The following is a 26,432-nucleotide window of genomic DNA, read 5'->3' as shown; positions in this document are numbered from 1 at the left end:
CAAGTTTTCAAAACAAGTAAATGTAAATAAATAAAACTGAATCGAACTATTACGAATTATTTGTTTTCTATCTCGTATACTCTTTTGTGGCGTTTAAATCAACAACAGGAAATTAATATTGACTCGACTGTTATACAAATTGAGTGATTTAAATATATTGCTGGATACCATACCCCAAAATTGATATGCTTACACTTTTCGGCAATTTTGCTTTGTTACTCGTTCCAAATTACATATTCAAAAACTTTATATCGCCGATATCGATTAAATCTTATATGCTTTACTCATTACAATGAGTTGGCAATCATTTCCATGGCGTGTATTGTTATGCATTTTATAATATCCTATCAAATATTCTCAAATTTTTATACTGTTGTTCAAAAATTAATTTATCGCCTCCAAATAAAAATGAACCAAGCCAAGAACAACGAAATCGAGGCGAACGATCAAGGAATGCTAAGAACACTTTTCGATTTCAGCATTTTAGAGGCTTTCGTCATATCGTCAATGTCTGCAGATGCGTTGCCTGAATTTAAATGCCTCAATTAATTGCGTTTGTCACGGGGACTGAGGTCGGCGGGACAGGTTCTGGTTTCTGCGTTCTGGTTGTGGCTGTGGTTGTGGTTTGGGGCTCGGGGAAACCTAAAAAACAAACACTTGGTGGAAAAAAAAGAATTAATTGGTTTTTGGACAGCGATGAAATGCATTTAATTCCGCATTAATGGAAATACATGTCAGAGATTGTGTCTGTGGCCTCGCACTTCACGATTGCCAATTGGAATTGAATTATTTGAAATCTTTAAAATGGTTATAAATCTTTAGCTATCTGTGCGATCGGTGTCTGGTCATCAAATGGCCATTAAACAGTTGCTGGCCCAATCATTATCCTTGTCAATCCGATTGAGTTCAGGTAGAGGCTTGAGAATCTTGTATGGAACACCCATACAGAAGGCAAAGTGATGAAGAACCCAGCATCGCCTTGGGATCCCAATTCTCTGGACATTAATTATCATTATTCTTTCGATTTTGAATACCTGTTTGATTCACGATTGTGATTGTGTGTGTTAGCGTGTAGGAGGATCTACAGATCGAACTAGTCCCTTTGCGGCACTCCTCTTCTCTCCTTTCCATCTTCCTCTCTCTCGCTCTCCGTTTTTACATTTTCGTGTCAGTTGACATTTTTATTGTGTCGCCTTTTGTGAATTAATTGAGTCTCTTTTTGTGTCTCTGAGCCACCAAAATGAAGTCGTTTCTCTGGAATGCTAAACACTTGCAACCACTCTCTTCTATACAGCTTAACGTCGACCCTCAAGCCAGCTTGGACCACACATTGTGAAGTCCCAATGGGATTCCAATTTGGTGCCTGACACACGCAGCTCTATTAGTCAGCCAGCTAGAGGCCCTTTTTGCTTCATCAATTATAATTGATTAGCGGCATTAACAGAAATTATTATTATGATGATAATTCGCATAAAATTATTCAGTTTGCACCCGCAGCTAAATATATTTTAGTTATGTAGCTGCAGGTCAGAGATGTGCTGGGCTTTTGTATTAATTCGCTATAAATGTTAAATGTGGTATTCTTGATAAATGATGGACGACTTAATTGCTGCTTTCAACAAAAATTTTTCGGCCTTCCCTGTAGCATCTCGACAAATATGTTGACGAGTATGTATGTAAATCGGAAATGTGTAGGAATTTTGATGACTTAACGAAGACAATATGATGATACGAGAAGGAAGTATCTAACTACATATCAAAATTGTAAGACACCCCTCTAAGTTTATGAATTTGTAGGCAAAACAAAAGATCTTCTAACAAAGTAAATTATACATATGCATATATATATATTTCATATAAATAAACATGCATTGCAAATAATTATAGAGAAAAGTTCGTTCAAAATTAAAATAAATTAATCAATGTTCTTGTATTAAAATTACTGGTATAATCATTTGAAATGTATTCAAATTCATTATATTCCCAAATTATTGATTTATTTATTTTAATTGGCGTTATTAGGTTGCCAGAATAATACAATTTGTTGCCAGAGCAAACTAATTTATTTATTTTTTTTCGCTTTGTCGTCTAAAACACGACGTTAATAGTTAGTATATAAAATATACTAAACTAAGGTGAATAAAGAAGAATATATATTTTCCATATTGATATATTTTTGTTTTTTTGGGTATTCAAGTTATACGTACTCTAGAAATATACGTTCTCTAGAAATTGTTGTAGCACACAATTAAAATTTTTCGGATTTTATAGGTAGCTGGAAGTTTTTAGATTGAAGAGTAGGCATTGCTTTCATGTCATAAGCTGCTTGGCAGATGTCAACTCTACAATTTTGACATTAGATTTAATAGCATTTTTTTCTTTCTCCGAGACAGTTCTAAGTAGTGAACATTTTCATTATGGGTCGTAATCGCGAGGATAGACATCAATCTCGTTCTCGTTACCACAGTTCACAATCTCAATCGAGTTCGAAATCGTATTCGTACTCAAGGCAAGAAGAGAAGATAAGGACTCGCAGGTCTGGCAAAATATCCGGCTGGGATATACCTCCGATGGGCTATGAGCATCTGACGCCAATTCAATACAAAGTCATGCAAGCGAGTGGTCAGATTGCCTCACGAATTGTGCCGGATGCGCCGCCAACTGGCGAATCGGCAGCGATTGCGACGGTGACGCGACAGGCGCGTCGTCTATATGTGGGCAACATTCCATTTAACACAAGCGACGACGAAATGATAGTGTTCTTCAATGAACAAATGCAGAAACTGAATGCTGGAGCATATCTCGATGGCGATGCGGTGCTTACGTGCCAGACAAATCTGGACAAGAACTTCGCCTTCCTCGAGTTCCGTTCCATGGATGAGGCGACCATGGCGATTAGCTTTGATGGCATCAATTATCGCGGTCAAGCGCTGAAGATACGGCGACCACATGACTATCATCCTGTGGCCTCGGTGTCCACCGTAAGCTTCGAGGCGATGATGAAGGGAACACAGCAAGCCACAAATCTGGCAATCTCTGTCGTGGTGCCGGATTCACCGCACAAAGTGTACGTGGGCGGATTACCCACGTGCCTGGGCGATGAACAGGTTAAGGAGCTGCTTATTACCTTTGGCCAGTTGCGTGGCTTCAATCTGGTTAAGGATCCGGCTGGCCAGAGCAAGGGTTTCGCCTTTTGCGAGTATCTTGATCCAACCATTACGGAGCAGGCCATTGCTGGACTCCATGGCATGCAGCTGGGAGATCGCAAGCTCGTCGTACAGCGTTCCTTGGCCGGGGCACGCAGTTTGGCTTCCAATCAGTTGCCTGTGCTGCAGGTGCCGGGATTTCCTATTGAGAACCTCACAAGCGAGGCCACCGAGATTCTTTGTCTGCTGAACATGGTGGTGCCCGAGGAGCTGGGAGATGATGAGGAGTACGAGGACATACGCATGGATATAAAGCAGGAATGCGCCAAGTATGGCAAGGTGAAGAGCCTCAAGATTCCACGTCCCACTGGAGAATCGGGTCAAGGTGGCTGCGGCAAGGTTTTTGTTCGCTTTGAGACTGTAGAAGATTGCAAAAAGGCTTTGAATGCGTTGAGTGGTCGCAAGTTTAATGGACGCATCGTGATGACATCTTTCTTCAATCCAGACAAATACAAGCGCAGAGAATTCCAATAAACTGAGATTTTCTTGATGAAGTGCGATTTCTATTGGTCAACCCATTCCGCAAGGTCTTTCGTGGCTCTTGATGCCGCACTCAATTGAGTTAAGAACTTGCTTTTAATGCTGTGATAATGAATTTAATCCCAGCTTTGTTAAAAGCAGGCTAAACAGGAATCAAATGCAGTGCTTGAGTTGTAGATATCCTATAATTGAATGACGGTTATTATAGAATTATAGTTTCAGTTTCGTTTTGCATATACACAAGTTGCCAGGCTGTTTTTACTATACCATTTAATTTACGCTCTGTAGGGTATTAACATGCCCATCAGACCTATTCAATGCACTTCATTGCGCTGTTGTCATATCATCTGCTTAAGCGCTTTACTTTCGTTCACTTCGGGAAGCATGCCAGGACACGCCTTACTCTGTTTTCCTTTTATTTTTTTTTTTTTGCGTTCGCCTGATTCAATTAGGCAGGGGACTTAACGTGCAATCCTTAAAGCCCCAAAAGCTGCTACTCCACACAGATGCTTAATTAAAATTTTAGAGTTGCGCCTTATCGCTGGCATTTCTCACCATATTCACACCTATCGCGCAGCTCGCCTGTCTTCAGAACTTGTGAAATACCTTCGGCAGCCAACTCATTACGGCCAAACAGCACAATGTTAATGCTTTTTCAATTTCCGAACTCGATACCCGACACCAAAAATGCGCAGACAACAACCCAGCAAAGAGGTTGAGTTTAAGGTAGCAGCTTATCATCGCAACGAACGGTTGCATTTTCTCAGGTTCGAGTGTCTTGTTTTTGAGGCCGACTCTTATCTTTATTTTGGTCATTTGCCGGACAGCCCGTCATCAATAATGAAATGCAGGCGACGCGTCGAGCGAAGCTTTAATCGGCCAGCGATTTATCAGTTGGGAACGACTTTAGCTAAACGCTTTATCGGTGGACTTGCCAAGAGCGAGAGATAGCGAAGCATAAATGTGGTGAACTTACGCAGCGATTGTTGCGACTCCATGCTGGACACAAATTAATTCAACGCCTTGGATTTGTCATTTTGAGGCTTTCAGGTAAGATATCTTTTGAGGCTTGATAAAAGCGGCAATTGCCGCCGATGCTGTGACTCCTCTGAAAATCAATGCTTCGATGGGTAATTAATAAACGCCCATAAAGATGCGGATACAATAAAAATTCCAAGCGCTGGAACTGGAAAAATCGTTCGGCTTTGTTTCGTTTTCGGTTTCGGTCACTAAGAAAAGGGTTCTCTTTCATCGATGTTTTTATGAGCTGCAGCTGCTACATATGGCAAGGGATTAACTGGTTTGGATTGTGTTGGGGATCACTTTATACCCCACAGTTTATTCTTTCTCTCACATTTTCGGTTTGTTGATCTTTTGGTGTCTTAGGTTAGGGCTCTGTTGGAGTTGTGGAGTTGTCGCCCGCACCGCTTTTTTATAACTTGAGCTCAGGTCGGATGTTAGGTAATCGACGAGATAAGAAATTAAGAAATCAAATCCATGACTCTCGATAGTTGAGTGAACTCGACGAAATCGACGAGGCTTCTACGCATCTTTAATTGCATTCTCATTCTCACTCGTATTCCCCTTTTGATTACCCATCTCGTTTATTGTGTGCGGCGAGAATTTGAATATGATGTAGTAGATAATTATGGGTTACAGGATGGACTTGATTCCGAGGGCGTAATCTCGATGATGGCCATTAAAAGCAGCTACCTACGGTTAAGGCTGGACAACCACTTCATTTCTTAATTTCGAGTAGCTTTTGTTTCTCTCGACTCAAATAGCATTTTGCGATTCGGGTTTCTATTATATTTTGAAATCTCTATGCTTCTCATCTAACGGCCCGTTAATGAATACTTGAGAGGCACCCACAACAAGGTATTCGTTTTAACAGCTCGAGATATGTATCTGCATTTAACTAAATGTATCTTTTAGTTGCCTGAATGAACAAATTAAGAAATCATCAAAAAGTTGTTGTTCTAATGATCAACAAATTTATCTGATACACCAATATCTGATCAATTTGTATAGTTTTAATGAAGAAATATTAGACAGAATCCATAAAAACAAACAGGAATATCGGATAGACGAGTTTGAGGCAAAGCTTATTCAGTTAATGGGCGAAGTGATACAATCGTCAAGTGAACTTTGGCATTCACTTTAATTTCTGTTTGTAAGCAAAACTCTTTGTGACCTTTTTACCCCAACCCCAGTCCAGCATCCAATCCAATCAACTTTCTTCATTAAGCCTATTAAAAATGCTTTTGTGATGTTTATACCCCGAAAGGGTAAATATATTTGATAATAACACAAACATAAACGCACCAATTGATTGGGAGCCCTCTCAAAAGTTTGCACAAAACGGAAATCAAACAAAAAAACAAAAAAAAAAAAAAAAAAAATGAGAAAATTCATACTAGTATTCAATTAACAGAAACCTGTTGCTATAGATTCACGACGATTGCTAACCCCAATTCAATTTGTATTTCCTACGAAATCCCCGAATACTCGTAGAAATTAAATCAAATAAAGCAAATACTGAACACACATTTAAACATAAAAACAACAAAAAAATAAATAAGTAAACAAAAATGTTTTATAATTTCCTTTTCGCTTTATTTTCATTATTTTTTTTTATATAGATATTTTTTTTGTCCAGGCAGAACGAACAAAGGCGAAAACAAATTACACGCAAATACTCGTAATTTCGGCGAAAATGTTCGCCAAGGGGAAGTTTGGAATGACAGCTGAGGGTCTAGGGGCTATGGGCTTTGTCAAGTGACGTTCCTGTCTCTGACTCGGTTCGTTAATGGCAGCGCAATTAATTCGAGCAAATCGTCTGTGAACCCTTTTTATGACCTCCAAGCGTGGCAACAATGGTTTGTGAGTGGAGCAGCGAGGGGGGAATGTTGCCCCATCTACGGTTCACTACGGTGCTTTCCAAATAAAAATTCATTAAACGGCACGCCGGCACTTTTGTTTGGCTTTTACGTTTGCTTTGAACTGTTTGCCACGAATATAATAAATGCGAAATAGGCGCACAACTGTAAAATTTGTTTAAATGCCACCCAAATTGATGCTCAATTTGTGCATGAATAGAACTTCCCCAATCATTTTGGCGACAAGTGAATCTGCGTTGATACTCAACTCTTTAAGAATACCAACTTCCGGCTAGACTTTATTTGTAACAATACGTTAAAAAAGGTCAAGGATTCTTGTTTTTTTTTTATCAAACGCGATGTTAAACATTTTTTATACTTATTATGTAGTACTGAATTATTTGAAACAGATCAAATTAAATTACTTTTAATTAAATCCAATACATATATCTCTAAAAATACTAATAAATCTCTACTGTCCAGACAGATACTGAAATAACTCTTTAAGATTATTAACTTCTGGCTATACTTTAAGTATTTTTGAAACAATATGTTTAAAAAGGCCAATTATTTTTTACATATCATATTAAAATATTTAAAACAGTTTAAAATATTCAATCTTAGGATGCAACTGTACTCTGCCAACTTCAAATGTCTTTTTATGAAAGCGTTTAAAGAATGCACCATAACCATTCAAACCTGTACCTCATTTAACATAACCTTTCTTTTTAAATATATTGATGAACTTTTAGGCAAGAGAAATGAACTCTCCGAAATGATTTAAGCATTAGACCTTTAAGTTTTTAAGAGTGCCTCAATGATATGTTATAATACGAGTAAGTTAAGCCCAATTGCTTATTTAGTGTCCGCTGTTGAAAGAACCCATTCTATGGACCCTGCGGGAAAGAAAGACCAATAAAATTCAAACGTTAAATTGAATGAATTTTTCCGACGCGAAAATACCTGAGAGCGAAGTGTGTTTAATGAGGGCCATAAAATCGAAGCGCCGGACCACTTTCGAGGGTTTTCAAAGACAAAAGGCGCCCAAAGAAGAAGAATGTGTAACAGGTGCGATAACAACAAAAACACAGGACTGAACTCAACTGGACGGACTGGGAAGACAATGAAAATATAATGCAGATTATGTGTAAAACTCGGGCTACTCTGGAACACTAAAACGCAGTTTAGGTAGCTGCAACAAACTCGACAGGACATTATGTAAAATGTTGAAAGCAGTTTAAAGCTACAAGCAACTTAAACGAAAGAAAACATTTTCTAATTTTTCGTGTTTACTTTGATATTTTGCCGTCGCGACGGACATACTCTTAAAACGTATTCTTCAGAAAATTGAAATCAGACCGAAGAGGAAGAAAAACACAATAACAGAAACTAAAACCGAGTTGAGTTTAAAGGCAAAGTCTTCGGTCGGACTATGCAAATGTGTGACAGAGATGGGGGGATGATGTCAGTCCTTCTAAGTGACTGAGAATGTATAATCTATGAAGGAAGAAGTAAGAACACAGTAACAGCAATAGCAGTAGAACAATAAAAGTGCTAAATGCAATGTAAAAAACAATTTAAGCTGCTTGCAAATACTCGACTTTTGGCCAAACTGGCAATTGTAATCCAAACTAAATTTTCGACTTGAATTGTACTATGATTGTGCACTGAAAGAAAAAAATACTTGTTATTATTGAATCGAGTTTAATCTAGCGGCGAGAAGAAGCAAGTGGTTCTCCACACACAGCTCCTCCCTCTTGCCAGAAGAAGAGAAGCTAAGAGAAGAGCCTGTCACTGCGATGATGACTGACAAGTTTATCCTTTCTGGCAGTTGCATCTTTTCATTATGGCCACGTCAAGTTGGGGCTATCTATCTATGCTGTAGTTGCTGCTGGATGACTGCTGAATGCACACCAAATGGGTCAACGACCTGCGAACTGTTCTCTCTGGGTACTTTGAAATATACTTGTCGTTATAATGGACTGGGCCTAGCCCTGGAGTTTTGTGCCGTGTAACGCTTATTGTTGCCTGCTGATGAATGCTTCATAGTCATCCTATATCTCCCATTCATTTGTCCTGCTGTATGTCTGTCGGTCCGTCTCGTCTATCCACCGGGCAGGGCAGACTGCTGGTTGTCCTCTGGCCCCGTGTCCCTTGTTCTCCATACCTATCACAACTTCAACTTTTGATACCCATCTGAATTTGCATTATTTTCTTTCGCTCTTCATTTCGCTGCTGCTGTTTACTGTCATTCTGATTTTAATCTTTACAGCTCCCGCTTGCTCTCCGTCGCCCTTTCCCTTTTCCTCTCTCTCTCTCTCTCTGTTCGCCTGTTGTTGCTGCTGCTGCTGCTTCCGTCTTGCTTTATTTAGTTTTACATTTTTTCCACTTCTGGACAGTACATTTGTTGTTGTCGTTATATCTGTTCTGCTCTCATACCTGCCGCGTGCCCAAGCGAACAGGTTCCATTTCTTTAGTTGGCCACTGCATTGTTGTCGTTGTTGCTGTTGTTGTTGTTGCTATTGCTGCTCTGTTCCTTCTGCCACTTACCGTTCCATTCGCATTTCATTGCCGTACCACGAGTTAAGTCTGAAAAAGTATCCTAATTGGTATTAAAAACGCTGTTATTTTTTTCTTTCGTTATTTGTTGTTGTTCCTTGCGTAGTCTTTAAAAGGCATATCCAAATGCATTTTCTGCTTTTATCCTTTAAGCGCTATTCAAATTGCATTCATCGCCCAAAAACAAATCTACACAAAACACAATCTTGAAATCTTTTTCTCTTTTCTCTGATTCTCTGATTTTATCGCATCAATTCCAGATGCAAATCAAAGTAATACGGTTTTTGTGCGCCCATTAAAGTTTCCAATTACGCAAACATTTCAATATCGCATTACCTGAATTCTTTTTGAAGTAAAAGATGTAATTATCTTAAAAATTAATAATTTTAATAATGAATTTAATTTTTTTACATTTTAAATATTTCTAGTTTAAGCAAATGTCGCTTGTGTAGGTCAGTTAAGCATTGCTAATGTTAACTATTATAACATAACATTAGTCCGAATTGTGAATAGAAAACTGTTGGGCCCATCATCAACAGTGCTGTAGGCGTCAGCCATGTGTGGACTTTATTAGTTATAAGTTAAATAAATAAATATATAGAAAATTTCAATTTTAATAAAATTTTCATATTTTTCTTTATATATTTTTTTTAATTTTTCTTTGTCGGAAATAGATGGTAACTTTTCCTTTTCGGCCTGCTATTCGCCAATTGCACATGAGTCTTGGATATCCGAAATATCCCCTTAAGCCACAAGACAAATGTTATCGTTAACAGATGCTCGATTATCATCCACAGACAGCGAAAAAAACGTAAACAGTGAGAGCGAAGAGTTAACAGCGACTGAGCGAAAGTATCAACAGAATGTTAAGCTGTGCAGCGAGTGGAACCTATGTCGAAAGTATGTCATTTGTAAACTTTGACTCCAATACGAATATACATACGTAGTTGTACATGTGTATATCTATGTGTGCAATGGTGAGTTCCACAAAGTACTTCCATGTAAATAGACAAATTAATCAACGTTTATGCAAATAAAGCACATGCATGTTGTTAGTTACATTGCAGATTAATAGCAGTCGATTATGCAGAAATGGTAGCAAAGGACTATGAATAATGGTTAATGATTATGATGATGGTGATGACAATATTAATGAATAACCTGCTAACGATCCACATTAATTTAATCGGTTGCCTTGAGTTTTATTGAAGAATAATAATAGTGTATATATAAATAGTTATCATATATTATAGCTCTTAGGATAGTAAAGCTAAGGTTTAGTTCTTCAGCAGAGTTACCACTAACTTGCGTGCTCGGCCATTAACAGAATGCATTTGTAACAGCGACAGCGACTCTCACAATGTAAACGGTGAACAGCGCATGCGAGCAACTCACAATCCACAATGCTCTCAACATAGGGCTGTTAGTTAACATTCGTTTGCGTTCGTTTTGTAATGCTCGAGCTCAGTGTTGCCGAGAGTTTCAAGCGTTGTGGTAGTCGTAGCGGCTGACGTTCAATTTCACACAAAAAACCGATTCGCGTTCGTTCGCTCGTAGTACGTTCGTCGTCGTCGTTGTAGTCGTATTATCGTCGTATGCCCAGAAAGCTATTAAAAGATCCATAGCGGCAACCAGTTGACCAGTCGGGAATAACGCGTGCTTCTCCTTCCAAAAAACACATCCAGCGTCTGTTGGTCGGCTCCTTGTCGTTCGATCGCTTTTTTTTCGGGACGAGTCTTCTCGAATTCTGATTTTGACGGGTATCCGCAGTCTCTTGAAAATAACATTGGGAAAAAAAGTGTACCAAAAATTAAAGGAATTTAAAGAGAAAAATTTGATGGGAACTATGCAAACAGCGGAAGCACAATAAAGCTGCGGCGGCGAGTGTGCTTTTCGTGCCGTTAAATTGAATGCAGATTATGGATGCTGCAGCTCACGCACATAAAAGAGTTGTGATTGCATCTGAGTGTTGTTGTTGTGTGTATGTGCCAGTGTGACCAGTGCAAAAGTGTACAAATCACAATATACAAATATTTAATTAGCTCACTCGGTTGGTGAGTGGGACTCAACATAGTGAGGAGAGGAAGGATACAGGGATAAGGGATACGGTTCCTTGGCCAGCGGATTACGACAAGGATTAAATAACAAAGTAATTTGCATATGTTGAAAATAAATTAAAATTATGAATGCCCATCAAGTTGGACAATACTAATTAAGCATTAATTTATGCCTCCCCTCCGCCACCGCCTCCGCCTCCTCGCTCAACACTCCACGCTTTGCACTGTGCACAACCCGCAGTCGGATGTCCGTCCGTGTCCATGTTTCGAGTCAATGAAATTTTTAATTGTGCACGCGTGTCGAAAGCGACCCCCAAAAACGGGGAGTGAGTGTGAACGAGTGTGCCTGAGTGTATGTGAGTGTGCGTGAGTGTTTTGGGTGGGTGGGGACTGTCCTGTATTTTGTGCCGGATCCGCCTCGTCGCAGAGTGCATGTTTCCCGCATATTCATCATGCGTATTTCAAGTCAGCTTGCAACCATTCCACATGCCCCATGCCCTGAACTGCCCCGACAAGTGCAACTCTGCATCGAATAATGTTGATTTCTTGCATTGTAGTTGGGGAATCTGTGCGTAAATATGCGTTTCACAAATGCCGTTCAAATTCAGTAGTTCAGAAGGTACAATGAACTCTAAACGATTTCTTCTTTGTGTTTTCTATTGAATACTTGCAGCTAAATTGTCTAATTTCTGGAAGAGTAATTTTTCTCAGCAAATTTTATGGGGCATTAATTAAAACTCTTACAAACTTTAGCAGTTGATAAAAGTTTGAAAGTTATTTTAAAACTTGCGACCAAAGCATCTTACGATGTGCAATTTGTAACTTTATGATGTTATGTGATTTTTGAATAAAGATTTAAATGGATAATTCTAGTCATCGAAGTAGAAAATCGTTATAAGATATTGGAATATTTTGGAGATCTAACAAAATATCATTTAGTCGAAATTTAGCTTCAATTTGTAAACTTATAAGTTTTAAAGTATAAATCTGGGTATTAAGTTTAATGATTCGGAAGTAGAGATTTCAAAAAAATTTTTGTAGTACATTGTTGCTTATTTTAATGTTAATGAGATACTTAGAAACTTTGACAACCAACTAAGTGAATCCCATCCTTCTTCGATAACTAACTAAGGATCTCATCAACATTAAACTTGTTAATAAATCGTAGATAAACAAGTTTATTTTCATAGTGGGGCAATGTTAAGGGTCTGCTTAGTTCGCATCTTATTTTCAATTTCAGTTTTCCACTCCAGCTCGCTACGTCTCAAATTAATTCCAAAGTCGTCTCCCTCTCCGCGCCATTCAGTTTGTGCCACGCTTTGGCTCTTTGCCACCAATTGTTGAACGAGCCACTTGGCTCAGTCCACCGGCTTTTGACTCTCACTCGTTGTTCGCTTTTTGTGTTGCGGTCAGTTTGACGCGTGCCGCGTTTTTCGTTCGCACGTGAAAAAGGACATAACACACACACACACACACTCACACACAAACAGTAATACATATAGATTCGTGTGTGTGTGTGTGTGTGTGTGTGTGCTAAGAACCAAACACACAAAAGCCAAAAAAAAAAAGAACCACAACGTTGGGTTAGAGAACGTAGTAGAGGGAATTGTGGCAATGGAGAATGGAGAAGGCGTCGGGCTTGGGGCATGAGGCATGGGGCATGTTGGGTCGTTGCGAAGTCCACGTTGACCTCGCGTCGCCTGCAGCGTTAATTTATAATTTACTGTGCTCACTGAAACCGTCGAAATGAGGCGAGGCGAGGCGAGGCGAGGCGGGGTCTGCCAGCAACCATCCAACTGCTGACTGCCACCTGCCCCGCAGCTGCCACCCACTGCCTACTTTTATTATTATTATTTCTGTGCGTTCTACGCGCTTTTCCGTGGCGCGCTTTTCCATGCCACAATGCCTCCATGCCTCCAGTCAGCCCCGTCTCCAATCTTCATTCACAATCCTCCGCTCTCATTCCCTTAGAGTTTTTGACTTTTTTACATTTGCCGCCGGCGTTTGGCGCTCTGACGCTTTGTCGTTGTCCTTGCTGTGGTTGTTACTCGTTGCTGTTGTTATTGTTGTTGGTGGTGGCATTGTTGTTGTTGTTGTTGCTATTGTTGCGGTGTCCCTTCATTTACTGGCTCTGGTCTGCATTGGTCCTGTTCTGTTCCTGCGCTTGGCTAGCGGCTCCTTTTTCGTGTTGTGCCCGCGACAGACGTTTGTGAAAATTGCCTTTTCAACTACTCAGTGACATTTGACTTGTACTCGTTGTGTTGTTGTTGTTGTTGCTGTTGTTTTAGTGCCTTAATTTTGTTTTCGTTTTGTATGTGTTTTTTGGCATCGCTTTTTTATGCACACAGATTTCTGACTGCTGACCCCAGAGCTCAGCGAGCTGTTGCTTGTCCTTTTTGTCGCCGCTTTTTTGTATGTTGCTTTAATTAATTTGCAAATTTATTTGTTGAGATTAAAATACAAAAAAAATTCTTGAGAGACAAGCGAAGCAAATTAGGGAAAAGTTCAAATGAACAGACACATCATATACATTAAATTCAACTTAAAAAACTTGTGTACAAAAATGTATTTCAGTTGAAATGTTTTTCGCTTGAAATGAATTTTTGTTGTTCCAAGTGATACTAATAAGAAAAATAGATGATACACTGAAGAACAAAATGTTATAAAATCATATTTTACTCTTCGGACTCTTATTCATAAGACTAAAAAAAGGTATTCATAAATATTTATGAAGCTATAAATACATTTGAAGCCATAAATAATTGAGATATATAAACTAATTAGAAATTTCGATAGATTTGAGAATTTTGTAGCCTAAATCTTGTATTTAAGGTCTTATTTTGACATTTTGTTGATTAAAATTCTTAGTTTTAGTTAGTTAGTTAAGAACTTAATTATTAAGATGTTCTTGGTTAAGCCAGTGAAAGAACCATTTTATTTAATCTGATTATCCATAATTTAATGTTATGTGCAAAGGAATGCAAAAATGAAGCTACAAATCATTGAAATTATTATTCTGTTTGTCCGGCATAATTAAATTTAATAACAATTGCCTCGCCTTCAGTCAAGAATGCTTGCCTAGTTGATTTTAGATAATATTCAACATGATTTATGGCATCTGGTGTGGTGAATTTAACCCGAATTCATCGTTTTACTTAGGACGCTTCAATGGCAGGAAAAAGCCCTCAAAATATCTGCTAATAAATTCCATTTCCTTATTCGAGCAGAAGTAAAAACAAGAGTAAACGCACACGCACACACGCTCACGCACACACATAAACAAATTGAGGAAAAGCCAGTGGAAAGCATTTGCCTAACGGCCATTAATCGCTCATTTTTCGCATAAACAAAGAAAGCGCCTGACGATGTTTGCCCAGTCAAAACAAAAGCAACAACGCATAAACAACAACAACACCAACAACAACAGGAGTGTTGTTAAAAACAGCTGTTGGACGTCGTTGTTGTTGTTGTTGTTATTGTTGTTGCTCGAGTGTTTAACTTTTGCTTCACTTCGAGCACCGCAAAAACCAAAATAAACTTTGTCATTGTGTTGCGACAAATTTTGAATGGAAAATGTCGATGAAGTTGTTTCACTGTCGCCCAGAAAATGTGGCTAATAAAAAAATACAAAAGCAAAAACAAAAACAAAGCAAAACAAGACTAAAACAGAAAAGAAAAATGGCATTCACAGCGTGCACACGAATTTAAAATTAAATAAACAAAAGAACGAGAGAGAGAGAGAGAGAGCGAGAGAGAGCAAAAAACAAAAGAAAAACTCCCAAATGTGCAATTAAAAATTTTACAGTCATAACTTTTTATTATTGTACATAATTCAGTTCTTCTTTTAATGCACAGTGTGGCGCATGTTTCCCCCATTTCGTTTCATTTCATATTCTCTTTTTGCTCCTTTTTCCAATAAATTTTCCTCTCCTCTGCCGTTGTTCTTGGGGTCTGGAAAATTAATTTCATTTTCGTAAGGCAAATTGCATTAAATTTAACCAACTTTATGTTTATTTCATAATTATTTTGTTGCATATATCCTGCTGTTGTTTTTTTTTTTTTTTTTGGCTTCTTTACGCTTTCTAACGTTTGCTTTGTGATAATAATCACACTTGAAGTCAGAGTTTCATTTCAATGTGCAAATGAAAATAGTTTTATAGCAGGAGTCATAAAGTTAATTTCATTTCAAATTGCTTAGATTAAATCCAGCAGGCATGATTTAAGATAAGCACTTGTGCTAACTCCGCCAACCTTAACCACTTTATTAGGGCCTCACATACTAGTATATTTCGTAATTACTTAGATTGATATCTAACTGATGCATTCGTATTGTGTGCTCTTGGTCATCGTCACATCCACACTAAAAGCTAAAGTCAGGTCAGGTATATAACATATTTATATATATTACGTGAAATGAAATATACAATTAAAACCGAATATTAAAATACGTAGTTCGGGTCTCTGACGTGATCCCTGGCTGTAAATATGAAAGGTACTCATTCCCTTTATGAATTGTCACTTAATTGAGGCGACTCCACTGGTAATGCATAAATATAGATATCAGAAACTCGAGGGTGCAAGTTGTCAGCTGGCAAAAAGGGGTTACAGGGCCGCGCCCCTGTTAATGTGGGCGTTCATCCTTAGGGAGCCTTGGCTCAACTGATGTCTCACACATGTCTCACATTATCCTGGGCTCATAAAACTTCCTAACAACCTATAATTGTCGTTTCGACTAAATAATGCATAAATAATAAAACTCCTGTCGACAGCAGCAAGAAGAACAGTATTAAAACTAAGCGCAACAGCAGACACAAGGCGGGTGGTAATACATTTACTTCGTTTTCATTGAAAAGGCAAAGGGATTGGGATTGGAACTGGGATAGGGATCGGGATTGGGATTGGGAGCAGTGGATTTGTCGGCCAACAAAGTGAGAAAACCGCGACATGGAGCATAAAAAAATGCATAAAACGAGGACAAAATAAAGTCATAAAGTAAAAATTGCTGAAAGAACGGCGTCCCGAGACCCATAGAAGAGTACAAAAATAAATAAAAATAAAACGCATACGAAAAAAAGAAACCGAGAACCGTCCGACCGTCCGACCGTCCGACCGACCGAAAGAAAGAAGGAAAGGAGTGTAATCTGCTCGTATGTTGCACAACCATGTGGCGAGGTGGCATGAGTTTGAGGAGCGTAGGTGTTGTAATGGACGTCTACTATGTGCAGCTCTGTTTGTTGTGGTGAGACTTGTTTGAGGTTTCAATAGGTCATAATTCACGCCTAGTCCCCTTTCCCCTTCCCTTTCCCTGGTTAGGCGCCACCCAAAGGGATTGCAAATGGTCGAGCAACGGGGTAAAAAGAAACAGGAGCATGGCGATGAGGGATTCTTAGTAGGTGGCATGCAGATGACGATGGCGCCACATGTGTGTATGTGTGCGTGTGTGGGTGCGGGTGTGGGTGTGGGTGTGCACAACCAATATTATAGAATGTGGAACAAGACAAGCCACTGTTGAATGCTATGACGCAACATCTCATGCACAGTGGGTTTATTATCATGCATAATATATTCATTGCAGGAGAATAATGTAATGGACTTCCACTTTGAATGAAATATCAAAGATTACAAACTTATTTATTTCTTCTTTTTATTTGAATTTTTACAAATTATGCATTGATCGCATACAAGTGACACTTTATTATTGGTTCTCTGTTTTCTTCCTTATTTTTAATATTATATAGTTTGTAATAATTACTTAATTCAAGTGTTGAGTCATGCGCAATGATAACTATGTTTAAGTGTTGTGTAGTGGATAAAAATTAACGACTACTGAGTGAAACATTTGTAAAGTACAAATATTTCATTTTTTATTTATTTATTTCAACTTTAGTAAAAACTACATAATTTTTAAAGCTTTTAAAATATTACAATATTTATTTAAAACGTTATTAAATTTGCATCATGCATTGTTTAATGATATTTATTTAAAATGTTTTCAGTTGTACATACATTTTATTTTATTCTTTTTAATGTGGAATAATTGCATTTAAATATTTTTTGATTGTTCTTAATGCGGATTATTATAGTTTGTTTCTATTGTGTCACTAAAATTATTTCGTTTATTAAATCATGTACTTTATAGTACTACCAACTCAGTAATTACAACTGTTTATATAAATTGTAAGTGTCAGATGTGCAACTAAGTTAATTACTCAACATTGTTTGCTCCACTGTGGCAACAAATTAATTGTAAATTTATTTTGCCGTTGCTGCCAGTGCTCCGCCTTTAATAATTGGCGCTCCGTACTTTCGATGGCGAAGTGTAAAAACGACAACCGACCCAAAGCCAAAAGCCCCAAAGCAGCTGCCGACAAAGGGAAGCGAGGAGTGGTTTAAGCAGTGGGGAGGCGGTGCGAGTAATAATGGAAATAAGAACAGCAAACATGTGGTGTTGCAACTCTTTGTTGCTGTTGTTAGTGTCGTTTGTTTTGTTATTAGCATCCGCTGACCCTGCAACTGCCCCTGGCCTTGTTTGATGGGTCATCTTACAACACTTCTCTTCAGGCTTCTCCCCTCGACAATCGCCACAATCCTTTCTATATCGCTTAGCCTCTTCGCCTTCTATGTGCATTGTGCAAATTTGTTTGGTCGCTGTGTTTGTTTTTGCATTAGCTGTGGTCTGTAGCTCCCTCCTCTCTGTCTCCCCTGGCTTATCCTTCTATCGCCACTCTTTCAGCAGTCTACTTCACTGCCCTCTTCTTGGCTAACCAAGTTTCCATCTACGTCGAGTTCTGCCTTCTTTATGGCTGTTAACGATGAAAAATTTGCGCGATGTGCGTGACCCACCGCCTGTGGCTCCCACTCCGACTGCTTCCCCTCCCGCTGCCGCTTCATACAATCCTTCTCCTTCATCTCGAGCTCCTGCCTAAGCTACCCGGCAGCCTCTTTGGCTTGCGTGTTGTTACGTGTTTTTCTGTGCATATGTCAAAGTAAGCCTTGTAGTCGTAGACACAAAAACGCAATATAAGCTGAGCACATGAGCAAATACCCCTTGCTATTGCTCTATTGGATATGATGGACTTATTACCATAGCTTACTTCGACAAACACCAATAAAATTAGTTTCTTAGTCTTAAAGAAATTTTAATTTAATGGTCTCTCTGCAGCAGTATTCACTTAAAAACATATTTTCTTGCTTAACGTCCAAAAAAAATTAATGAAAATAGAGATATTCTTCATACATGGAGGATACATATTTATCCTCATTCTGCATTTAGTACGAAACTTACAAAGTACAAAAACAGATAAAAATAGAAGCATTAAAAAACAACATAGAAATATATAGTGATTCCCAATTAAGGTATCTTCCTCTGAATTTAGGGAGATTTAAGAATTAAATTAGCGGCAGTTTTTCTTATTTAACAGCCAAACATGGAAAATATATTAGTTTATTCTTATTTAAGAAATTTATCATCACTCTGCATTTACTACATGAATTCAGTTAGTAGCACCTTTAACAGTCACAGACAAAATTAAATATACATAATTAAATACAATAATAATAATAATATTTTAATATATACATTTATTTTCCATTTAAGTAAAATATCACCACTCATCGTTTAATACAATACAAAATTCAATTAGCAGCACATTTTCTCACTTAACAGTCACCTACAAAATATGGAAAAACATGAAGAAGCACAGAAGACAGACAAATTCTGCACTTGGCATTTTCTCGCTTAAGTGCCAATATGTTCGTTCTCAGTTGTGGTCGTTAAGCGAGGTATGGGTGCACAAGCCCTCCTCAATAGTTGCTGCAATCTTGTTAGAATCTCACTACAGGGTATCCTAATACAAAGTTATATCAGTTGTCTGTCTACGAGTTACGAGGCATTTCTACTTGTTGTCGCCGATGTGGGTTAAAGTTAATCTCCATTAGTGAGAGTCCGGGGGCTTGGCTGGCGTCAGCTTTAGGGTTGTGTGTGTGTGTGTGTGTGTGTGTGTGTGGAGTGTAAGTTAAGTTAGGGAACTTTTCCGTAATGTCCAAAGTGCCGACGATGACTGCGCTGCGCCCAAAGTGGTCTGTGGTTGTTTATGTGTGTGTGTGTTATTTACAGGTATTACGGTGGTTGTTGTTACGCTGCGTTGTGTTATATTTTTGTTGTTGTTATTATCGTTGTCGTTGTTGTTCTTGTGGTGGTGGTTGTTACATGGCATACGCATCATAATTCAAAGTACATTACCGTGGGGCCGGTGCAAGGGGAATTTCAGTTAATGGTCCCTAGATACGGTTCACGTGTTGCTGCCCATGTCCATTTACTTAAATAAAATCGATAGCTTAACTAAATGTTCGCTTGGACAAAGCCCAATGATTGTCAATGATATTTTTTGTGTGCAGGACAAACAAAACGAAAACAAAAGCAAAGAAAAATGCTCCTATGCCAGTGATTCTAAACTGTCGTCAATGTTTGCTCACACGCGGTAATTAAAACAAAAAAGATAAAGTTCTAAAAGAATCCAATTAATTTCACACGACAGCCAATTAAGTTGACAGTCGTCTGGCAAGACGCCCACTTGCCACTCGTAGTGGCAGATCCTGTTCCCAAAATACACGTTGGTAATTGTATTCCTACATAAACCGTCAATTAATACACGACCACACACACGCACACATACACACACACACTCTCACCCACCATCGTAACTTGGTTGCGGCACGTGCGTAGGCCATGAAAACCGCGAATTTTAACACAACCAAACAAAAGTCCTTTGGCCACCTCCCAGCTTCAGTTGTCGCTTCTCGTTTAAAGCAGGTTACATTCCTTCTATTCATCCGCAACCTAGAATATATGGTGCATATATATATTTTGGAGAACACGAGAGCGGGCCAATAAAACATGTTTTAACCACCGTCTGATCCCCGCTTCCGTCTTTCCTCTCCACTTCCTTTTGTTAGCTGCTGCAAGCAACTCTCTGGCGGCACATTTGAAAATAATTTTCCCAGCATTTTGTAATCCATTTGAAATACGCAAAGGATCCACACAGTTCACGTTTGGGATGGGTTTGTGTGTGGCTTGCTTGACGCACCTTTGCCTCGTTACTCGGCATTTTCCACTGAAAATCCCCATGAGTTTTCCAGCAGTGGCAGCAGCAGCGGTTGCTCTTTTTTTTCCTTCACTTGCTACAACAAAAATCACGTTTTTCCGTTTTGTAAACAAAATGACAAACGGACAGCGAGACGGGGGAGCAGCGGAGGAGGGGAAGAGATACAAGTGAAACGTGCTACACAATTTTGGAGCACAGTTGGCATGGGTTCGATACCATTTATATAAACAATATCCGTAATACCTATTTATATATATAAATGCATTTTTTATGATTTTCAGCCATTGTTATTCAATATACCCTGCACAACAAGCGCTTAAGGGTAGACACAGCTGGAAAGAGCTATAAAAAAAGAGCATACTAACTTAATTCGAATATATTTATAGACTTCTGTTTATAGAGAATTATTCCTTGCACAGTATTACTGAGTCAATCAATCGAATCGTTAATAGTTCTCTGTCAATATGTCCTGAAAAGATACCCCCTAAGGGCACTTGGAACACACGCGGAAATGCCGCGTTGGCTTTTTACTATTAATTAAAAAAAATATCTACTGAAATAATAATACATATAAATTTATAGGTAAATGTTTTCATTGGAACAACAGTTGAAATGCTTCTGCGAATTGTTTTGTTTTTGCATTTGCATTTTCCATCACAAATATTTTCGCACCGGAAAATTTCATGCAATTTGAATTTATTTGCTTTTCATTTTGCAATATACACAAACGCAACATGTGAAACGCAAATTTTTGTTTATACACTTTTAAAGTTTTTGTGCATTTTGTGTGCAACAAATTTTGCGGTTGACCACAGCACAGAATACAACGAGAGGGTCTCTTGTCATTGCCAGGAAATCGTTTAAAGCGATTTAAAACCCATATTTCAAATTCTTCTCTTTTGGATTTGTCTGTGTGTGGCTTTCATTCGAGGTATTTGTGTATCTTATTCAAGTGGCTTCAAAGTTGCAAGAAAAGTTTCGAACGTTTTTTCACTTTTGTCAGAAATTCATTACGCAAAATGTTTGCTTAGCCAGGAAGCAGAAGACACCAGAGCACAGATCCTGGAACAACGCACAAATTTAATTAATTATCTCAACCACAGAATTTAAACTTGATTTGATGTGGTGCAAAGAAAATGGAGAGAGCATGACAACGTTCATGGAATTTGAACTTTTCTTGAGACTAAAATATATATGCGTATTTATTTAAAACCAAAAAAGGGGAAAGAATACGGAAAGAAATAAGAACTTGACAAATGCTTACGTCATACAAAAGCGTGGCATTAAATATTAAATTCAATTATTTAAATGCCAAAGTCATCTCCCACCCGACCAAAACGATCCGCTAAACACTTGAACCCATTACTCAAGACAACGAAAAAATAAAATAAAAACCAGAATGAAGAATGAAGAAACAAGGAATATTCATATAGTATGAAAGGCTGGAAAGAAAATACTTCAAGTGGCAAAACAGAAGTTACGTGAAATGAAATGAAAAGACGCTGAAACTGAAACTGAAACAGAAGCTGTAGCTGTAGCTGTAGATGAAACTGAAAGAGCAAAGTAACCTCTTTCAAAGGAAATTCCCTGCAGACTCAAGTGGAAACAAAATAAAGAATAAGTGCTTATTGTTGTTGTCGTTGCTGATGTTGCTGTTGTTGCTGTTGTTGCTCCGAGTTTGTAACGCGAAACGAGCAAAAATAGAAGTAAGATTCTATTATTAACAATGCGCCCCGTTCTGAGGCGACGTGCAGATATCCTGGCACTTCATAAACAGCGGCAGAAGGACGATGTCGTCGCCGCTGACGATGAGAAGAGCAATATGAAACAATGACAGCCAACAATGGACAGCACAAGAACAACAGCAACAACACTAACACCAACAGCAACAGCAGCAACAAGGACGAGGATGAGGATGAGGACGAGGACAACGTCATCATCTTGAACAAAGTGTTGACATCTTTTTGCTCATTCATTGTGTGCTTGCAAGTCTGCGCTGTGCCATGGTGTCCTGCTGTCTGCCACAGACTGCTAACAATCCTTGACTAACGCTATGCGTCCTTTTTAATTAATTTCACTTACTACAACAGGAGTGTTGGATTCGCACCCACCCACCCATTCAACTATCTCTTCCCACATCCACATCCAAGCAAGTCAAATAACAACTACCCGTTGTCAGAGTGACGTGGTCTATCCTCCTATATTGGAGTAGTTGTCCTGCAGTGAATAGAATACCTGAAGTCTTGTAATTTGCTTTTGCATGTGCAGGTTCTGTTCATAAATTTGTTTGGCATCACGTTATCCTCTTTTGACGCCGTTTACCTCAAGCTGGGGCCCACACATAGAGATCATGTGAAGCGACTTGGAACCCGCCAAGTCAACAAACATCACTCAACTCTGAGGGAACAACAGCAACAGCAGCAGCCGAATCACTTATGCAAATTGGCTTGGTGAGAATGCACGTGAGTGTTTTGAATCCCGAATTCGAGATTGTTTGGGCAAAACTTAAAGGCAGACTTAAAGCAAGTTAAATATAAATTTATTCCATACTATGGAATAAGTATTTCAAAGGTCGACTGGTCCTTGGGGATTTTCAATTCCAATCACTTTGGCCATGGCAAGTCTTGCTCTACAGTGCTGCCCAGTTTCTTCGCATACCAGAGAGAAGGACTCATAAACAATTGGCCATCTATCTGTGGGCCGGAGTAAAGGCAGCAATTGTTCTCGTACATTTAACATCTGCACTTACCAGTCTCACATAATTCTGGCAGAGGCAACAGAAGCATAAACCCAAATTAAATACCCATGTGCTGCTTCGACGCTCCGTTTGCTCCTCCTCCCCCTCCACCTCCCTGTCACTGAGTTATGTCGCTGGTTTTGGCCTGATGCGTGGGCAGCACCAAAACATCGACTTCCACTCCCACTCCGACCCGTATCTCGAGCCCGGTAAATTTGAGTATATTTACACGTACTAGGCTCTCGTACTGGGAATCTTAGGGAGCTCTCCGGTTCGTGCATGAAAATTAGATTTTCAGCCAACAGGTTTCCATTATTTGGCAATGTCTTCATCTCCATCTCTATTCGCCATCTATGTACAAGTATACTACGCATTTCGCTTTGCATAATACATAAATATTTTCTATTTGCGCTAGGATTCAAATGGGGAGGTTGGAGGAGTCGTCTTCGCCCAATTTCTGCTTGCAACACGGAGGTCTTGGGTCTCAAGTGGCGCCAATAGGCACAGCATAAATAAGCAAACGTCCTGGCAGTTGGCGTGTCCTCCCTGCCAGTTATCCTTGCGTCTCTCTGCCAACTTTCACATTTACCATTCAGACATCATTCATGCGAGTCTTGTGTGTGGATTGAGGGGCTGCCAGGTGGCATGTCGTAGAATGTAGGTGATAGGTGGAAGGTGACGGTGATGGAGATGGAGATGGAGATGGCTATGGTAGCGACTCTCGTTTTTATTATTTATGTTACTCATTCGACTCGTATCCTGCTTGTTGATTGCTTTGCGTACACGTGTAGTTTGTGGCACTCTTTCCTGCCTCTATTTACCAATTCGAGCCAAGCCAAGCCGAGTCGAGTCGCGTCGAGCCCACAAATGGCTCGAGCCTTTGTTTGTGTTTCACTCTGTCTCGTTCGTCCTCGTTTGGCAGCCAGCGTCGTCATCGCCTCGACGCGCTAATATTATGAATGGCAACTCATGCATTGTAGCCAGTTGCCAGCTCCAGTTGCCAGTTGCCACTCGGCAGTTGCTTTTCTCTTCTTGGTTCTGCACTGACTCTTTCTGATACAAGAATTGTAACTCAGCTTAGACTAAGAATGAGCTAAAGTTGTGCAGGGGCGGATTGAGGTGTGAAAGCGGCCCAACAACGTAGAATGTGTTTTCTTATTCATACATATATACATTCAATTATCTGTAACTATTTAATAAAATAGCAAATCAGTGTTATTCATTGCATATTAAATTTTGGGGGTATTTAAACAATATGAATCTAATCCAGTATTTACGAAGAATAGTAGAATCCACAAAAAGAAAATAAACAAAACGAGATTACATGAAAGAGTTGTTATTCTCAGCCAAAAAAGATCAAATATTGCTTAAGATACAAATAATAAAAAAAAAATATTTGGTTTTTATATAATATTTACATATTATATATTTAATTATTATATAAAAAATAGAATTTAATGCTACATTTAATTATAGAGAAAAGAGAGTACTGGCTGCTGGGACCTTCGATTCGATATTATATGTATATATATGCATGTATATGGGTTTTTCTCTGACGGAATTTGCCACGTCCGGCAGTCTTTAAAGTGGAAAAAACATAACCTAAAACAATTTTAAAAATAAGTGAAAGTTATTCTTAAAACTTTGTATTAGTACTATATTTAAAGCTAAGATTGATTTTAGGAACTTGTGCTGTGTTTTACGATAAAATATATAAATTCGTTCATTTTTTGGTTTGCGTGCGAATTTGTTCATTTTTACAATTATCTTAAAACACAAAAAAAAAATATCCCGGATTATTCATGTAAAGACTGTCGCACGACTATCCGTCAGAGAATTACCCAAATAAATAATATTTATAAATATTATTAGAATTAAATTAGTTTGTTCCACCCGCATTTTGGTTGAAACGGTCCTTATGTTTATTCTCAGCGCCTGTTAAAGTGTCAATGGTAATGTGTGGGAGTGTGTTGTATTTGTATTTGTATTTGAGTTAGAGGTAATACTGCTAAGTTTCGTAGCTGCAAAAAATCTTACGAGATTGCTTCAAGCAGAATAGAAGAAATAAACTAGAGCATGTCGAGGGGAAAGTTTGCCCAAGGGGGAGCAAGAGGAGCAGCTCGTTGGGAGCCTGATTGCTACTTAAATCTTTGTATTTACTTCATATTAAGCAATATTTCACCTGGCCACGATAAAAGACTCCAACCACCACCAACTGTGTTGTGTTGTGTTGTGTGAATGACAGCGACAGCCACGCCCCCTTCGAAACTCAGTGTGTTTACTCTGTGCATTCATATTCGGTTACACTTGCCCCCATTTTCAGGCAAGACTCCACCAGAAATCCTGAGTATTTGTTATCAAAAAAACAAAAAATTGAGGTCAATTTGTATTGTCATGTTGAAAGGTTGACAAAATTCTCCAGTCCAGTCCGGTCTCTCCCCTAGTTGTCATATCCCTTCGACGCCAAGCACATTCTTGTTGTTTAATATTAAAATAAATATTTATTTATTTATTATTTACTCTGGCCCCCGGCATTGACCAGCAAACCTGGTCATTTGGCAGCTCCGAGCGGGACTTGCGGGACTGTAATCTATCAAAAATATTGCTCCCATGCTGTGCCTGTCGACTGTGCACTGTGTGCGCTTCCAGGCGTTTTTAATATTTAAATAGTTGCCATCAAAATGATTACATTAGTTCGGTAGGGGCCATGCATTCCAAATGAGTCATTTTTCCAGCAGCTTTTCCATTTTCTTGTTTGCTGCCAGAGCCAGAGCTTTGGTTGTTATTTTTGCTGCTGCAGGAGCCAAAGGTACTTTTGTGCTGGTTTAACTCTTTAACTGGTCCTGATTGTGTTTCACTTTAATGTGAAGTAGATATAACACAGAAATCGAGGTCAGCAAAAATTTTCAATATTAAACATTCAGCTAAGTAATGTGAATGTGACTACCCGCTACCCAGGAGCAATATATTATAACTTTGTGCCTACAAGAAATGTATGAAATAGACAAAAGGTTTCATTACCGACCTTATAAAGTATATAAATTCCAATCTATTAAGTTTGTTTTAGATTTTTAAAAGTTTGGTTGCGATCAGATAAGAATTGTAGAAGGTATTTAAAAATAACGTTGCTGCTGTCGGGTCAATATCGATATACCAAATACCGCATTCGGAGTATTTTAGTATTTTTCTATATATCAATTTTATATTTTTTACGAATAACTCTGCAATGTTTTGTCTTTGTTGACAATGTGTAACGGGCATATCACAGTTGAGAACAAGTCTTGTTCTTAAAGTATATATATTCTTGATCAGCGTCAACAGCCGAGGCGATATAGCCATGTCCGTCTGTCCGTCTGTGTGTCTGTGTGTCTGTCCGTCTGTCCGTATGAACACCTAGATCTCAGAGACTA

At 38.7% G+C, this 26,432-nt stretch overlaps 2 protein-coding genes across 2 annotated transcripts in view; both read left to right on the top strand.

Moving 5' to 3' along the window:
- Positions 1-2,333: 2,333 nt before the first annotated feature.
- On the top strand, positions 2,334-3,876 carry LOC132793074 (splicing factor U2AF 50 kDa subunit). Its single transcript, XM_060802733.1, has one exon. The coding sequence runs from the start codon at positions 2,418-2,420 to the stop codon at positions 3,678-3,680; it is 1,263 nt and encodes a 420-aa protein (XP_060658716.1). The 5' UTR covers positions 2,334-2,417; the 3' UTR covers positions 3,681-3,876.
- Positions 3,877-10,603: 6,727 nt separating this feature from the next.
- Positions 10,604-26,432, top strand: part of LOC132790599 (uncharacterized) — a 49,848-nt gene continuing 34,019 nt past the window's right edge. The window contains exon 1 of the mRNA XM_060799177.1: positions 10,604-11,273. The gene's annotated coding sequence lies outside the window, so the exon portion shown is untranslated. The remainder of the gene's footprint in view (positions 11,274-26,432) is intronic.

This window comes from Drosophila nasuta, chromosome 3, assembly GCF_023558535.2.
Source record: "Drosophila nasuta strain 15112-1781.00 chromosome 3, ASM2355853v1, whole genome shotgun sequence".
Lineage (NCBI taxonomy): Eukaryota > Metazoa > Arthropoda > Insecta > Diptera > Drosophilidae > Drosophila > Drosophila nasuta.
Note: the sequence above shows the minus strand (reverse complement) of the source record. Positions and strands in the feature narration are given on the sequence as shown.

Bases quoted from the DNA above. Each gene is read 5' to 3' on its own strand.
- LOC132793074 (XM_060802733.1), top strand. From the start codon at position 2,418: ATGGGTCGTAATCGCGAGGATAGACATCAATCTCGTTCTCGTTACCAC.